The sequence below is a fragment of the Oncorhynchus tshawytscha genome, unplaced genomic scaffold, assembly GCF_018296145.1.
Source record: "Oncorhynchus tshawytscha isolate Ot180627B unplaced genomic scaffold, Otsh_v2.0 Un_scaffold_17_pilon_pilon, whole genome shotgun sequence".
NCBI classification, from domain to species: Eukaryota; Metazoa; Chordata; class Actinopteri; order Salmoniformes; family Salmonidae; genus Oncorhynchus; species Oncorhynchus tshawytscha.
Window position 1 is genome coordinate 677,438 of NW_024609830.1, and position 17,521 is coordinate 694,958.

General features: G+C 47.4%; 1 protein-coding gene across 6 annotated transcripts in view; it reads right to left on the bottom strand.

Annotated features, from left to right (window-relative positions):
• The window catches only part of abcb4 (ATP-binding cassette, sub-family B (MDR/TAP), member 4), a 31,446-nt gene extending 14,508 nt beyond the window's left edge, over positions 1-16,938 (bottom strand). The window contains exons 1-23 of one of the 6 annotated variants that reach the window (XM_042319331.1): positions 16,816-16,936; positions 16,268-16,331; positions 15,959-16,046; positions 14,146-14,302; positions 13,663-13,711; positions 11,667-11,858; positions 11,292-11,463; positions 10,924-11,048; positions 10,363-10,534; positions 9,809-9,922; positions 5,360-5,470; positions 5,145-5,270; positions 4,867-5,070; positions 4,411-4,581; positions 4,134-4,295; positions 3,810-3,986; positions 3,309-3,455; positions 3,048-3,152; positions 2,791-2,868; positions 2,152-2,235; positions 1,879-2,082; positions 1,666-1,766; positions 1,370-1,510 (exon numbers count right to left, since the gene is read on the bottom strand). In XM_042319331.1, the coding sequence (XP_042175265.1) occupies positions 1,370-1,510; positions 1,666-1,766; positions 1,879-2,082; positions 2,152-2,235; positions 2,791-2,868; positions 3,048-3,152; positions 3,309-3,455; positions 3,810-3,986; positions 4,134-4,295; positions 4,411-4,581; positions 4,867-5,070; positions 5,145-5,270; positions 5,360-5,470; positions 9,809-9,922; positions 10,363-10,534; positions 10,924-11,048; positions 11,292-11,463; positions 11,667-11,858; positions 13,663-13,711; positions 14,146-14,302; positions 15,959-16,046; positions 16,268-16,329 (2,942 nt within the window). In that variant the 5' untranslated portion in view covers positions 16,330-16,331; positions 16,816-16,936. Of the gene's footprint in view, positions 1-1,369; positions 1,511-1,665; positions 1,767-1,878; positions 2,083-2,151; positions 2,236-2,533; positions 2,717-2,750; positions 2,869-3,047; positions 3,153-3,308; positions 3,456-3,809; positions 3,987-4,133; positions 4,296-4,410; positions 4,582-4,866; positions 5,071-5,144; positions 5,271-5,359; positions 5,471-9,808; positions 9,923-10,362; positions 10,535-10,923; positions 11,049-11,291; positions 11,464-11,666; positions 11,859-13,662; positions 13,712-14,145; positions 14,303-15,958; positions 16,047-16,267; positions 16,338-16,815 lie in introns of those variants that run through there. The other 5 variants (XM_042319330.1, XM_042319333.1, XM_042319332.1 and 2 more) reach the window with 5 other exon arrangements.
• Positions 16,939-17,521: the final 583 nt, after the last annotated feature.

The window sequence follows — 17,521 nt, forward strand, 5'->3', positions numbered from 1 at the left end:
TCCAAATCACCCCTTCAAGTCCCCAGGGCACGTCTCTGTACTATGGGGGACCGAGTCTTCTGCTCCGTTGCCCCTTACCTATGGAATGCTCTCCCTGACCATCTGAGAGCCGCTACATCAATTGGAGACTTTAAAACACATTTCTACAGACTATTTCTCATAGTCCTAATCTGAAAAGTATTTCAGCACCTAGCCTACTTTTGCTATTTCCTGCCTTGATTCAAATTATTTGCCCATGTAGAGCTTTGAGATACCACTGTAATGAAAAGCGCTAAATAACTGCATCCAGTTACACAATCAATTTAAGATGCTATGATTTGGACATGAAGCACGAAAGAATTAGCATTGGTTTTGCGTCACAAATGCTAAAACAGTGTATCAAGCTCGGATTCTATTGTATCAAGCTCGCTAAAGTCTAATTTAGGTTAAACTGAAATTATCTTGAAGTCATGCCAGAGAAATTTGAACTTCACATTGAAAGTGACAATACAACCGCATGACACTTAAAGGTGCAATATGTAGGAAATGCTCTGCCATTTCCTGGTTGCTAAAATTCGAATAGTTTGTCTAATTTTAGTTTATGTGACAAAACAAGCAGAAGAGAATCATTGTACGATCTAAACCGCTGTGAAATATATTTTCAATAACCCAAAATATGGTATTTTCAGGTGTTTGAAGCTGGTGTAAAAAAAAACTAAAGTAAAAGACGCAAAAACTAAACTTTAAAAAAATGAATGCATAGAAATAGAGAAAATAGAACATACGCTTCTTAGACTTGCTTTCAATGAGAATGACAGATCTGGTTGGGTCGGCAAAAAAGTTGCATATTGCCGCTTTAATGACAATAGTAACATCTGTTTATGACAGACAATATGTTGCTGTTATGACAGTGTCATGACTGCCTTATGTACACCTTTTCAAATAAAATGTTGATCGTGATATCTACTCTATAACATCCATTTCTATGTCATGGCTATATGGCCATTGTTGCTACGGTGATGAGTCCCTAGATCAGCGTTGACCTCCAACACACTTCCCAGTTAGGTAATGATTAACCACAACCACCTTTGACCACTGTAATACTGGACATTCCTGTCAGGCCTAGATGAGCTGGGCCAGGGTGTGTTCTACTATACCTGAGCTGTACAATGTACACACACATCCTCCACTACTGTACCTGAGCTGTATTGTACAATGTATACACAAATCGACACACTACTGTTCCTGTGTCCACCAAGAACCCATAATAGGGAAGCAATTGAGTCGTTCCAACATGGCCTTTGAGTCACATAGGAAAAGGCTATAAGGACAGTTGTGAACATGGACACATGACTGAAGTAACCCAATCAAAGGTAGCTGCTGTACTCACAGGAAGACATTTTCAAAGGTCATGATGCCTTCCTCTATGAGCCAGGCTCCGAAGCGGAAGCAGCCTGCATAGGCAAAGTAGATCATGGCCTGAGAGAAGGAGAATGTGATGCCATACACATGGGCCTTCTTCTGAGAGTTCCTACAGAGGAAGAGAGAGAGAGAGAGAGATTAAAGAGAGGGGTGATTACATAAACTAATATAGTACATTTAAAAGACTGACACTGTTGACACATTAAAATCAGCATTGACTAGGACTTTTTATAATGGAAATTGTAAACTTTGTAGCACACATACTTGTAAGGCACTATGAGGTTCTCCTGGTACAGAGACTCAAACTTCTGCTCTCTTGTGAGAGATGCCACCGTACGGATGTTCTCTATGGCCTCTGTGGCAATCTGACACACACACACTGGTTAGACTCGAGAGAAGAACATATAGATATTCACTGTTGCAAATTTTGGGAGCTATGAAGAGAGTGAATAAGACTGTGTGTGAGTGGTTGTGTACCTTGCCAGCCTGTTCTAGCTCTTTCTTGTCTTTGACAGCGTGACCAGAGAGCATCTTCATCTGTATGCCTCCAGCTACAGCCATGACAGGTACCACACACAGGATGAGAAGAGTCAGCTGCCAGCCGTACACAAACGAGATGATCAGACTGGTGCCCAGGTTAGCCACATTCTGGGCCAGAGTGGCCAAGCGCACTCCTGTAGCCTGGAGAGGGAGGGAGAGAGGGTTAGTGTGTGTATGTGTTGTGTGTTCATGTGTGTACTTACTACTTACCCCCTGTACTTGTGCTGCGTCTGTAGCCAGTCTAGTGGTGAGAGCTCCAACACTGTTCTTGTGACTGTCATACCAGCCCAACTCCTACAGGAGAACGAAGAGTGTTACATGTTCAAATTGTCTCTATAACCTATTTGAGCCTTTATAAACACTCCATAAGCCCTATAACCTTTATTATAGGCCTAAATAAACTGTCTTACCTTTAATAAACACTATAAGCCTAAATACCTTTATTAAACTGTCTTACCTTTATTAAACACCATATAAGCCTAAATAAACTGTCTTACCTTTATTAAACACTATATAAGCCTAAATAAACTGTCTTACCTTTAATAAACACTATATAAGCCTAAATAAACACCTTTAATAAACACTCTATAAGCCTAAATAAACACCTTTATTAAACACTCTATAAGCCTAAATAAACACCTTTATTAAACACCCTATAAGCCTAAATAAACACCTTTATTAAACACCATATAAGCCTAAATAAACACCTTTATTAAACACTCTATAAGCCTAAATAAACACCTTTATTAAACACCCTATAAGCCTAAATAAACACCTTTATTAAACACCCTATAAGCCTAAATAAACACATTTATTAAACACTCTATAAGCCTAAATAAACTGTCTTGCCTGTCTCATCATGGCTTTAAAGGCCATCAGTCTCAGCTTCATGGTCAGAATCTCCCCGGCCTTCCCAAAACAGAATCCCTGGAGAGAAGACAACCACGTATCACAGTCATAGTAAGTAAAACTTCAAGATGCTGTCGATCAATAGAAATACATTAGGGACCACTGACCTGCTGTAGGATAGATACAAACCTAAGCCCCTCCCACATTCTGTCGCTCATTCCTCATATTATTTTTCATCAGGTGAGGTGTGTGCGTACCTGCAGGAACATGGTTATGAAGGAGACGACTCCAATGAGGGCGAACATGATAGAGTAGAACGAGGAGCGTTGTCTAACTAGTTCCTGGTCTTGCTCTGCAAACACCTGAAACATGACAACAACACAAACATGATCATCTGAGGTGATGCTATTTGATGGAATATGACTAATTCAACTTTCAGTAATGAGAAGATTAATAAACTGAAATAAATGAGTAAACATAGAATGATGATATCTGGTATTAACTGTTATTTAACATACAGCGATGATTTTAGAGAAGATGACAGCGAAGAGAGGCTGCATGCCCCCGTTGATAGTGGCACAGATCACACCAACCACCATATAGGGCCACTCAGGAAGGTTCAGCTTCAACACCTTCAGAAACGACACAGGAGGAATCTCCTCATCCTGGGGAGATAGAGAAAACAGAGAGAGAGGAAGAAGAGAGAAAGGAAGGAGAGAGAAGAGAGAGTGAGAGGAAGGAGAGAGAGAGAAGATAGAGAAAGGAAGGAGAGAGAGAGAAGGCAGAGAAAGAAAGGAAGGAGAGAGAAGATAGAGAAAGGAAGGAGAGAGAGAGAGAAGGCAGAGAAAGGAAGGAGAGAGAAAGGAAGGAGAGAGAGAAGACCAGAGAGAAGAGAGAGGGAAATCATCAGAAACATTCCAAATGGTACACCAATTATGTCCCACAGTGTGTCCACCACTGATCCTGGATTAAAATGGGAATATCCCTTCTAGTTAGTACCTCTAGCTCCATAGCCTTACCTCTTCTTCCACTTCAGTCTTGTCCTTGTCTCCTTTCTCTGAGCCGATGAAGGACGATCCCTTGGTAGATTTCCTCCTGATGAGGGTGGTCTCTGAGAACGGAGTCACTGACGGACTCTTCTCCTCCAGAACCTGCTCCTCCACAGCCTCCTCGCCCTCCTCAGGACTCTTAAACGTCTAGAAGAACACAACAGAATAGAATATAGAGTCAAATGTGTGTATTTGTTTGTTATGTGGCGTGTGTGTGACACTGTTTTGATAATGCTGTTAACTAAATGGTGACGTAGATGCAAGATGTGTGAAGAGGGTGTGTGTGTGTGTTACCTGCATGGTGACCAGTGTGTGGTAGACTCCTTCTTTTTCCATCAGTTGGCTGTGTGTTCCCAGCTCTACAATCTCTCCCTTCTGGAAGCCTGCGATGACATCAGCATTACGGATAGTAGACAGACGATGGGCCACCACGATGGTAGTACGACCCTGTCTCACCTGGAGAGGGAGGGAGGGAGGAGGGGGAGGGAAGAGAGGGGCATAGCCATGTTTAGTAGAGGTGCAAATGGTGCATGTGTGTGTGTGTCTGTCTGTCTGTCTGTGTGTCCTCTACCTTGTCCAAAGCAGCCTGTACGATGGTCTCACTCTCGGCGTCGAGGGCTGAGGTAGCCTCATCCAACAAGAGGATCTTGGGGTTGCGTACGAGAGCGCGTGCGATAGCGATCCTCTGTTTCTGTCCTCCACTCATCTGGGTTCCTCTGTCTCCAACTAGAGTCTCAAACTTCTGCTCAACAGAAACAATATTATCAATATACTGTAATCAATCATTATCTAGCATTAGTTATAGTACTACCACTACTACTTCTACTACTACTACTACTACTACTACTACTACTACTTCTACTACTACACACACACACACAAACAAACCACACTCACGGACAGACAGACACACACACACACACAGACAGACACTCACACCACACTCACAGACAGACAGACACACACACACCACAGACAGACAGACAGACAGACACAGTAACATACACAGACAGACACAGTAACATACATCAGGTAGTGTCATGATGAAGTCGTAGGCGTTGGCCTCCCTAGCAGCCTGTTCTATCTCCTGATGTGTGACGTCAGGTCGTCCGTAGCGGATGTTCTCAGCGATGGTGGTAGCAAACAGGATGGGCTCCTGACTGACAACGCCAATCATCTCTCTAAGGAAGCGCACGTTCAGGGAGCGCACGTCATGACCATCTACATACACCTAAAGAACACAGAGGGCATAGTTACAGAACAGATACTGTGTGTGTGTGTGTGTGTGTGTTCCATGATACTCACTGATCCATCTTGTGGATCATAGAACCGCTGCAGCAGCTGAACGGTGGTGCTTTTCCCACAGCCACTACTGCCTACCAGAGCTATGGTCTGGCCACTACGCACGCTCAGAGACATTCCATTCAACACCTACAAAGAGACACACACAGAAACAAACCGTTTAACATCTACAAACATCTACTGGACATCAACACACACGTAAAGAAGGCAGCACATACTTTGACGCTGGGTCGTGAGGGGTAGGTGAAATGGATGTTGTTAAACTCTATGTTTCCTTTGATGACATCAGGCTTGTGGCCGTGGTCTGAGTAGCTGTTGATGTGGGGTTTCTGAACAGACAAACAACAACAGCAGTGAGACTTAGAACATAAACATGTAGGTGTGAACATTCAAGCAGGTCACCAACTAATACTATTACTGGACACATAAATGATACCATAAAATACTACAGGCCTATTATACTGCCGGTAACTATTTTTCAACCAATATGGTGCGTGAGAAGAGTATCCTGGTTCATACAGCAGCATAAACACACACAGACACAGAGGCCTGGTTTATACAGCAGCATAAACACCCCCTTCTGAAGACTCCCTGTATTCCTGACTGCTCAGAGGGGAAAGATGTGTTATTCTACTGTGTGTTAAGCGCTCTATAGAGTCCCAAAAGTTTCCCCATTCACACCATAGACATTATATAAGTAGACAGTAATTCCAGCTGGAATTCAAGGCCCCATTCAGAGCAGCCCGCAGCTAAAATGGTGGGCCGAATCAGAAAGGATTGATTCTGGTGGGAGTGTGGTGATTGGTGATTGGGGACTGTGCTTTAGCCTCCTGCTCTCTACGCCCCCTCTTTTAGTCCCCTCCCTCCACCCTCGTTCTTTCCATCAGGCTTCCCTCCCTCTATGAGTCCCCCGCCTCTCGTTCCCCTCTCTCGATGAGTCCCCCGCCTCTCTCTCCCCTCTCTCGATGAGTCCCCTGCCTCTCTCTCCCCTTTGTCTGTGAGTCCCCTGCCTCTCTCTCCCCTCCCTCTATGAGTCCCCTGCCTCTCTCTCCCCTCCCTCTATGAGTCCCCCACCTCTCTCTCCCCTCTCTCTATGAGTCCCCCACCTCTCTCTCCCCTCCCTCTATGAGTCCCCTGCCTCTCTCTCCCCTCCCTCTATGAGTCCCCCTGCCTCTCTCTCCCCTCCCTCTATGAGTCCCCTGCCTCTCTCTCCCCTCCCTCTATGAGTCCCCTGCCCTCTCTCCCTCCCTCTATGAGTCCCCCCTGCCTCTCCCCTCTCCCCTTTGTCTGTGAGTCCCCTGCCTCTCTCTCCCCTCCCTCTATGAGTCCCCTGCCACTCTCTCCCCTCCCTCTATGAGTCCCCTGCCTCTCTCTCCCCCCCCCTCTATGAGTCCCCTGCCTCTCTCTGCCCTCCCTCTATGAGTCCCCACCTCTCTCCCCTCCCTCTATGAGTCCCCTGCCTCTCTCTCCCCTCCCTCTATGAGTCCCCTGCCACTCTCTCCCCTCCCTCTATGAGTCCCCTGCCTCTCTCTCCCCTCCCTCTATGAGTCCCCTGCCTCTCTCTCCCCTCCCTCTATGAGTCCCCTGCCTCTCTCTCCCCTCCTCTATGAGTCCCCTGCCTCTCTCTGCCTCCCTCTCTCTATGAGTCCCCCCCTGCCTCTCTCTCCCCTCCCTCTATGAGTCCCCTGCCTCTCTCTCCCCTCCCTCTGTGAGTCCCCTGCCTCTCTCTATGAGTCCCCCCCCCCTCTATGAGTCCCCTGCCTCTCTCTCCCCTCCCTCTATGAGTCCCCTGCCCTCTCTCTCCCCTCCCTCTATGAGTCCCCTGCCTCTCTCTCCCCTCCCTCTATGAGTCCCCTGCCTCTCTCTCCCCTCCTCTGTGAGTCCCCTGCCTCTCTCTCCCCTCCCTCTATGAGTCCCCTGCCTCTCTCTCCCCTCCCTCTATGAGTCCCCCACCTCTCTCTCCCCTCCCTCTATGAGTCCCCTGCCTCTCTCTCCCCCCCTCTATGAGTCCCCTGCCTCTCTCTGCCCTCTCTCTATGAGTCCCCTGCCTCTCTCTGCCCTCTCTCTATGAGTCCCCACCTCTCTCTCCCTCCCTCTATGAGTCCCCTGCCTCTCTCTGCCTCCCTCTCTCTATGAGTCCCCCGCCTCTCTCTCCCCTCTCTCTATGAGTCCCCTGCCTCTCTCTCCCTCTCTCTATGAGTCCCCTGCCTCTCTCTCCCCTCTCTCTATGAGTCCCCCTCCCCCTCTCTCTGCCCTCTCTCTATGAGTCCCCTGCCTCTCTCTCTCTCTGAGTCCCCCCTCTCTCTATGAGTCCCCCGCCTGCCTCTCTCTCCCCTCTCTCTATGAGTCCCCCCCTCTCTCTCCCCCTCTCTATGAGTCCCCTGCCTCTCTCTCCCTCTCTCTATGAGTCCCCCACCTCTCTCTCCCCCCCCCTCTCTATGAGTCCCCTGCCTCTCTCTCTCCCTCTCTCTATGAGTCCCCTGCCTCTCTCTGTCCCCCCCCTCTCTCTATGAGTCCCCTGCCTCTCTCTGCCCTCTCTCTATGAGTCCCCCGCCTCTCTCTCCCCTCTCTCTATGAGTCCCCACCTCTCTCTGCCCTCTCTCTATGAGTCCCCCGCCTCTCTCTCTCCCCTCTCTCTATGAGTCCCCCGCCTCTCTCTCTCCCTCTCTCTATGAGTCCCCTGCCTCTCGCTGCCCTCTCTCTATGAGTCCCCCACCTCTCTCTGCCCTCTCTCTATGAGTCCCCTGCCTCTCTCTGCCCTCTCTCTATGAGTCCCCCCTCTCTCTCTCCCCTCTCTCTATGAGTCCCCCACCTCTCTCTGCCCTCTCTCTATGAGTCCCCCGCCCTCTCTCTATGAGTCTCTCCCTCTCTCTCTGAGTCCCCCGCCTCTCTCTCTCCCTCTCTCTATGAGTCCCCCACCTCTCTCTGCCCTCTCTCTATGAGTCCCCCCCTCTCTCTCTCCCCTCTCTCTATGAGTCCCCCGCCTCTCTCTCTCCCCTCTCTCTATGAGTCCCCACCTCTCTCTCCCCTCTCTCTATGAGTCCCCTGCCTCTCTCTCCCCTCTCTCTATGAGTCCCCCCCCCCTCTCTCTCCCCTCTCTCTATGAGTCCCCTGCCTCTCTCTCCCTCTCTCTATGAGTCCCCTGCCTCTCTCTGCCCTCTCTCTATGAGTCCCCCCCCTCTCCCTCTCTCTCCCCTCTCTCTATGAGTCCCCCCCCACCTCTCTCTCTCCCCTCTCTCTATGAGTCCCCTGCCTCTCTCTCCCCTCTCTCTATGAGTCCCCTGCCTCTCTCTCCCCTCTCTCTGTGAGTCCCCCACCTCTCTCTCCCCTCTCTCTATGAGTCCCCCCTCTCTCTGCCCTCTCTCCCTCTCTCTCCCCTCTCTATGAGTCCCCCACCTCTCTCTCCCCTCTCTCTATGAGTCCCCCCCCCTCGCTGCCCTCTCTCTATGAGTCCCCACCTCTCTCCCCTCTCTCTGTGAGTCCCCTGCCTCTCTCTCCCCCTCTCTCTGTGAGTCCCCCACCTCTCTCTCCCCTCTCTCTATGAGTCCCCTGCCTCTCTCTCCCCTCTCTCTATGAGTCCCCACCTCTCTCTCCCCTCTCTCTATGAGTCCCCCCCACCTCTCTCTCCCCTCTCTCTGTGAGTCCCCCACCCACCTCTCTCCCCTCTCTCTATGAGTCCCCCGCCTCTCTCTCCCCTCTCTCTGTGAGTCCCCCACCTCTCTCTCCCCTCTCTCTATGAGTCCCCCACCTCTCTCTCCCCTCTCTCTATGAGTCCCCGCCTCTCTCTCCCCTCTCTCTATGAGTCCCCACCTCTCTCTCCCCTCTCTCTGTGAGTCCCCCACCTCTCTCTCTGCCCTCTCTCTATGAGTCCCCCACCCCTCTGCCCTCTCTCTATGAGTCCCTCGCCCTCTCTCTATGAGTCCCCCGCCTCTCTCTCTCCCTCTCTCTATGAGTTGAGTCCCCCACTTCTCTCTCCCCTCTCAGAGGGACAATAGGAGGAAGAGTATTAGCCAGAGGGCAGGTTTATCTACGTGTTAGTTTCAGCCCTGTTTATTTACACTAGTTTTCGTGTTACAGAGCATGAACAGTACGTGTGTGTGCCTGTCTGTTACAGTGTGTGTTAGTGTGTGTGTGTATGTTTGTGGCTCTCTCTCTCTCTCTCTCTCTCTCTCTCTCTCTCTCTCTCCTTCTCTCTGATCTTACAATATGTAAGTTCCCCTGGGTACCTCACCCTTCCACAGTTTCCCCTTGTTTTTGTCTTTGGTGTGTGTGTATTTGTTTGTGTGTGTGCAAGTGTGTGTGTGATTGGGGGGAGAGTTCAAAGAATGTAACTTTGATTTCTCTTGATAGTAAAAAGTTAGTTTTGCAACACAACATTTTGATGGTCAGGTTATTCATATTCAACCACGCTCCCCAGTGTGTATATACTGTATGTAAGCATGGTAAGAGCAGCTCTGTCTGTCTGACTGTACGTTGTAAACTCAAGTCATCGTGAAACATTAACAATCGTGAACCATTCACAAACACACAGTGAACTAAGAACAGTCCATTCTGCTATAACCACAGTGTTGCTTTTTCTGTGTTAACCCTGATCAGCCCAGTGTGTGTGTGTGTGTGTGTGAGGAGAGGGTGTGTGTGTGTGTGTGAGGAGAGGGTGTGTGTCTCACATTGTCGATGATGTTGTAGACTTTGTGTGCCGCTCCCCGGGCACTGGCGAAGGCCTGGACATTAGGAGAAGTCTGTCCCATGGCAAACGCCCCGATCAACACTGTGAAGAACACCTACAGGACACAAATAAACATCAGTGTGTGTGTGTGTGTGTGTGTGTGTGTGTGTGTGTGTGTGTGTGTGTGTGTGTGTGTGTGTGTGTGTGTGTGTGTGTGTGTGTGTGTGTGTGTGTGTGTGTGTGTGTGTGTGTGTGTAACTATAGTAAACAAACACAAATTTGACCAACTCAGGACATTCTGTTAGTCCCTACAAGTTAAATTTTTATTTCAAGTGGGGTTTAGGGTTAAGGTTAGAATTAGTGTTAGGGTGTTAGGGTTAGGAGCTAGGATTAATTCTAGGGTTAGGAGCTAGGGTTAGAGTTAGAGTTAATGTTAGGTTTTGGGGTTAAGGTTAGGGCTAGGGGTTAGGGAAAATAAGATTTTGAATGGGACTGAATTGTGTATCCCCACTAGCTTAGTTATACAAGACTGTGTGTGTTTGTGTGTGTACTCACGGTGAGGACAGTTCCAATGGTGTATTCTCCAGATAGGATGAGTGTGCTGCCGTACCAGAAGGACAGAGCGTAGGACAGATAGATCATCAGGAAGGTGAAGCCCATGGCGATGTTAGCAGAGATGGCTTTACGGATCCCCATGTTCTTAGCATCCTCCAGGTTTTTCTCGTACCTGTGGTACAAAACAACACACACACACAGAAACGCACAGGAATTGAAAGAAAAAACACAGAGAGACAGAGGGAATGAGCGAGAGAGACAGAGAGAGACAGAGAGAGAGAGAGAGAGAAAGAGAGCGAGAGACAGAGATGGTATACATATACAAACACACCACACTAATCTAATTGTCCTCCTCACTGATGGTTTTATACAGAGTGGTTTGGACTGGTCTATCCACTTATAAAACAATAACAACTACTGACTGCTCAGGCTAATGGTCTTCACAGCAGCAACAAGTCCTTTAGGAACATTATCCTGGTGACCCGTCTGTTGCCTTAGTTACCGCTCCTTTAACGTTAGCAAAAGGTCTCCATTCTACCCCGCTCTCTCTCTCACACACACCTGGTTATCTCCTTCTGTTGTCCACCGAAAGCGAAGACTGTTCTGACAGAAGAGATCACCTCCTCAGCCACAGCTCCAGCTTTAGCATAAGCACTCTGCTCCAGGGATGTGAAGGACGTCAGTACCTAGAGACACACAACGGAGAAAGACAGTCAAGAGAGGTGTGTGTGTGTGTGTGTGTGTGTGTGTGTGTGTGTGTGTGTGTGTGTGTGTGTGTGTGTGTGTGTGTGTGTGTGTGTGTGTGTGTGTGTGTGTGTGTGTGTGTGTGTGTGTGCGCGTGTGTGTGCACTTTCACACATGCACAGGGATGTATGTGTGTGTGTGTGTGTGTGTGTGTGTGTGTGTGTGTGTGTGTGTGTGAGGCCCACCTTGCTGAATATAAAAGCAGAGAAGCCCAGCACAGGGCTGACAGCCAGGATGACAAGGGTGAGCTTCCATCCTTTGCTGAAGCCGATGATGAAGGAAGCAATGAAGGTGGTGAAGGACTGGATCAACATGCCCACCTTGTCACCTATCCCCTCGTTGATCTTATAGATGTCACTGTGGAGGGGAAGAAATACAGAATAAAACACATACACACACACACACACACTCACTCACATAAACACACACACACATAGATACACACACTCCCCATATTTGTTTGAACAGGGCTGTTTAAACCCTAAAGCTACATCCAGATGGTATCAATGTAAAACACCTTCCCTATAAACGCCAATCCATTCCCATAGGTATCTCCTCACTCTGTTAGGCGGGTGTTGAGTTCTCCCGTCTCGTTGACGTCGAACCAGCCGATCTCCTGCTGCATGATGCAGTGGAAGAAGAGCTTCCTGAGGCGTTTGACCTGCCTGCCTGCCGCCAGGGTCCAGAAGGCCACCTGCATGTAGGCTGCTACCAACACCACCGCACCCATTATAGAGTAGTAGATAGCATGGCTGGAATACAGACATACGGCTGGTAAACACACACACATCCAGACATACAAAACCTTAATGATGGTTTGTAGATAATTGGGGCACAGGGGTACATTTTAGGGAATAATGACTTTGTAAACATGACGGTGACACAGGTCATTAAATGACTGTATGTGCGTTTACATTACGCAGGTGAATCTATTCAAAATGCCATCCATTATGGAGTAAATAGCAAGGATACTGAGGCACAAAGGCAGAGAGGTAAAGGTGATCCCTTGAATATACCATTTGACGTTACAATGTATTTTATAGGGAAGCAGCTCCTTATCTGGGGCCGGATCTTTAAATTCTGAGGCTCTGTATCTGTTCACATATCTGAAATATGTCAAATCGGTGTGTTTCAACGTTCTGTGGTTCAAAATAAAAAGGTCCCACACAATCCTACCCTATGACATCATTAATGTCACGCCTGCTCCCGCTCTCCCTGTCTGGCGCTCATTATGCGCAGCAGCGATCATTGGACTCACCTGGACTCCTTCCCTTTGTTGATTGTCCTATCAATAACTGTCTGCTTCCCCGTGTGTTCCCTGTGTCTGCATTAATGTCGTTGTGTGTTCCTGTCCAGACGCTGTCCTGTCCTGTTCCATGTTCGTGGTTAAGTCAAAAGCCAGGGTGGAGTGCAATTGTCCTGCTCCCCGCATCACCGCTTCATCTCATTGTGTTTACTTTAAATGACATTACATTTGTATATCTTTCATCTTATCTTTTTAACCACAGGACATAAAAACACTGTGTTCGCATACAGTGCCTTCGGAAAGTATTCAGACCCCCTGACTTTTTCCACATTTTGTTACTTTACAGCCTTATTCTAAAATGGATTGAAAACAGAAATACCTTATTTACACAAGTATTCAGATCCTTTGCTATGAGACTCCAAATTGAGCTCAGGTGCATCCAGTTTCCATTGATCATCCTTGAGATGTTTCTACAACTTGATTGGAGTCCACTTGTGGTAAATTCAATTGATTGAACATGATTTGGAAAGGCACACACCTGTCTATATAAGGTCCCACAGTTGACAGTGCAAGTCAGAGGAAAAACCAAGCCATGAGGTTGAAGGAATTGTCCATAGAGCTCCGAGACAGGATTTTGTTGAGGCACAGATCTGGGGAAGGGTACCAAAACATTTCTGCAGCATTGAAGGTCCTCAAGAAGATGGTGGCCTTGATCATTCTTAAATGGAAGAAGTTTGGGACCACCAAGACTCTTCCTAGAGCGGGTCACCAGGCCAAACTGAGCAATCGGGGGAGAAGGGCCTTGGTCAGGGAGGTGGTCACTCTGACAGAGCTCTAGAATTCCTCTGTGGAGATGGGAGAACCTTCCAGAAGGACTACCATCTCTGCAGCACTCCACCAATCAGGCCTTTATGGTAGAGTGGCCAGATGGAAGCCACTCCTCAGTAAAAGGCACATGACAGCCCACTTGCAGTTTGCCAAAAGGCACCTAAAGACTCTCAGACCATGAGAAACAAGATTCTCTGGTCTGCATCACTGCCTGGCATGGCAACTGCTCGGTCTCCAACCGCAAGGCCCTGTAGAGGGTAGTGTGTACGACCCAGTACATCACCGGGGCCAAGCTTCTGATTGCCCTTTAACTATGCAGTTCACCCTGTCTAGGTTATGAAAATAGATGAAGTCCAAGTTCCCGTGAGATACTGTGAGAATTTGCGGACTCACGGATACGGAGCCTCTGAAATAAATCCGGTCAATGATCAGAAACTACTCCCTTCTTGGTAAACTGAAATATCATTGAGTCTTAGCCTCACCCCGTCATCTCCTCTCCCAGAGTGGTGTTGGAAACAGGGAATGTGATGTCTAGAGCAGGAAAAGATGTGACAGTTAGACAGTTAAAGGGCAATTCCACCACTTTTCAACCTCATGTTCATTATCTCCAACACCAAACCAGTGTTTATATGTGAAAACAGCCTGTTTCTATAATCTGTGGTTAAAAATGTTTTAGCTTTTTATGATGTCATCAGGTATAACTATTTAACGTAATATTTTTTCCTAAAAAAATGTAGAAATGCGTCATTTTCACATGTAGGCACTGGTATTGCGTTGGAGATGAAAATGAGGTTGAAAGTGGTGGCGTTGTCCTTTAAGAGTGTGTGTGTGTGTGTGTGTGTGTGTGTGTGTGTGTGTGTGTATTTTTGAGTGCATGCTTGTGTGTGTGTGTGTTGTGTGTGTGTGTGTGTGTGTGTGTGTGTGTGTGTGTGTGTGTGTGTGTGTGTGTATAGGGACTGACTTACTGGTGAAGTTATTCTGTGTCTGTATGGAGTCTCCTATGAAGCTGTCAGTCATGTCCCCAAAGACGATACACATGAGAGGGAGGACCGTTCCATTAACCATAGCCATGATGGTCCCCAGCACAATCATCAACCTGTCCCAACCATCAGCAAACCTGAACTATAGAGGCATGGGGGAAGAGGAGCGAGAGTGAGGGGCAGGGTGGGGATATGAGGAAAGTGAGAGATTGGGAAGGAGAGAGAGAAAGGGAGTGAGAAGGGGCAGGGGAGAGGGAAGGGGAGAATGAATTAAAGGGGGAAGGATAAGTGGAGAGGAAAAGGGACAGAGATGGACAGATGAGCAGAGAGAGAAAGAGAACATATGAAGGTAATGAATACTCTGAGTCATTTTGTATGTAGAACTCCAGTATGTTTCTCCAGTGGTAGAGGCTCCTAACCAGAGGAAGTTTAACCAGCTATTCTACTGGCCCAGCAGGGGAACAGAGGAAATTCAACCTTCTGCTATTCTACAGGCCCAGCAGGGGAACAGAGGAAATTCAACCTTCTGCTATTCTACAGGCCCAGCAGGGGAACTGAGGAAATTCAACCTTCAGCTATTATACTGGCCCAGCAGGGAAACAGAGGAAATTCAACCTTCTGCTATTCTACAGGCCCAGCAGGGGAACAGAGGCAATTCAACCTTCTGCTATTCTACAGGCCCATCAGGGGAACAGAGGAAATTCAACCTTCTGCTATTCTACAGGCCCAGCAGGGGAACAGAGGAAATTCAACCTTCTGCTATTCTACAGGCCCAGCAGGAGAACTGAGGAAATTCAACCTTCTGCTATTCTACTGGCCCAGCAGGGAAACAGAGAAAATTCAACCTTCTGCTATTCTACTGGCCCAGCAGGGAAACAGAGGAAATTCAACCTTCAGCTATTAAACTGGCCCAGCAGGGGTCCAGAGGAAATTCAACCTTCTGCTATTCTACTGGCCCAGCAGGGAAACAGAGGAAATTCAACCTTCAGCTATTCTACTGGCCCAGCAGGGAAACAGAGGAAATTCAACCTTCAGCTATTAAACTGGCCCAGCAGGGGTCCAGAGGAAATTCAACCTTCTGCTATTCTACTGGCCCAGCAGGGAAACAGAGGAAATTCAACCTTCAGCTATTATACTGGCCCAGCAGGGGTCCAGAGGAAATTCAACCTTCAGCTATTCTACTGGCCCAGCAGGGAAACAGAGGAAATTCAACCTTCAGCTATTATACTGGCCCAGCAGGGGTCCAGAGGAAATTCAACCTTCAGCTATTCTACTGGCCCAGCAGGGAAACAGAGGAAATTCAACCTTCAGCTATTATACTGGCCCAGCAGGGGTCCAGAGGAAATTCAACCTTCTGCTATTCTACTGGCCCAGCAGGGAAACAGAGGAAATTCAACCTTCAGCTATTATACTGGCCCAGCAGGGGTCCAGAGAAAATTCAACCTTCAGCTATTCTACAGGCCCAGCAGGGGTCCAGAGGAAATTCAACCTTCAGCTTTGCTACTGGCCCAGCAGGGGAACAGAGGAAATTCAACCTTCAGCTATGAAACTGGCCCAGCAGGGAAACAGAGGAAACAGACCACTCCCCAACCCCCCCTATTTCCACATTCATGTCTGATCTGGGTTCCAACTTTACAGGCATGCAAGCACGTTGCACGCACACAGTCACATGCACACACATTCGCACAACCACCCACCCATACACACACACACCAATAATACCTCAGGGACCTGATAATAAATAGTCTACAGTGTGTAAAGCTGGAGAAGTATGTGACAGTTTATCTCGGCTACTCACCAGAGCTATGGCGCCAATCATCGGCATCTTTGGCTCTTTCTCCCCCTTTTTCTCTTCATCTTTATCCTCTCTAGAAGAGACAGAATATCTACAACGTCATTTTATAAATCAATTTTATATAATAATCTTTAAACTTTAAAAACGGCAGATAAAGTTATTAAGTTATTGAGTTGGTTAACTCAGGAACTAGACGTAATTCCAATGAAGGAATAGTAACACAAATCGATATTATACTGACTATAGAAACAATTGTTGACAAAATACAAACACCCAAAGACAACATTCTCAGCATAGCACCTAAATATTTACCCAATGTCTCCGTTTTGCTCAATCTTGACTTTGGCCACAGTTATCTCGTCCTTCTTGCCCATGTCTGGGTCTTATGGCATGTAGGAAACAATACAGACAGGTACAACCGTACAGGTGAGATCGCAAAGACGTGTAACGGTAAGATATTTAAGCGTCCTCAAGAGTCTGGGGAAAAACAAACTTTGACACCTGCAATAAAGTATTTAAGGGGCTAACCCACAGGCTTGATCTCATCATTGGCGTGCGTGCGAATACATTGTTTAAACGATAACGAACTGGTTGCATGATACTGACTCCGGTTCTTGACCACAGAACTAGCATGAGATTCTATTTCTATGGTCTGGACTTGGTAGTGAATTAACACCCTCAATATGCCCCAGAAGTCTACTTCATATTTATTAAGCCTACTTTTGAAATAGTTGTGTAGTATAGGCTATAGTTTAGACTTGTCTTGTAGGCTATTAGAAAAAGCAGTTGACATTACAACGTGTAACGGAAGATCCGGTCGAGCACATTACAAATACATAATGGTTGTTAGATAAACTCACCGCTTCTTTCCCGCCACCCCGCACAGGACCTCTCTTTTCCCTCGTTTATATTTTTGACAATAGTTGGTCCACTATCGGTGCTTACCCCCCCCCCAGCTCCGGTGCTGTCCTCTCTTTATCTGCCTCTGTTTCGCTCTCACAATCTTATATCATAGTTACACGCGGGTGACATCATTTACTGCCGCGTGCCGCCCCTGCTCAAATCACACCTTCTGATCTCCATCAAACGTCTGTCTGTCCTTGACTTCGACGTCAGGAGCTGCTTTAAGGGCGGCGACAATGACCTATAGGGTTATGGCTGAGTGTGTGTCTTTGTTATTACATTACAGATACCGAACATGGCCATCTCATGTTGCCGCTATTTGAGAGACAACCACCGCTACTCGACAAAAGTGATGTTATTTTTCTCTCACAACATCGTGAACCAACAGTGGGCATCCATATAGCCAATGTCCAATCTCTTATAAAGAATGGAGAGCCTAGCAGTTCAGCAAAATGAACATCTTATTGACTGTTTCATCTATTGACGTGCCTAGAACACAGAGTGAATAATGACTATAAATGATCTAGGACTAGCTTATAGTTAAACTCCTGAGCGGTGCACTTGAAAAGGGATAAAGATTCCCACACTGCCATTTACCTCTCTACATTTGTTAATCATTGTCATCATCAGGGATTGGTACAGAGTTCACATACCCACAGACAG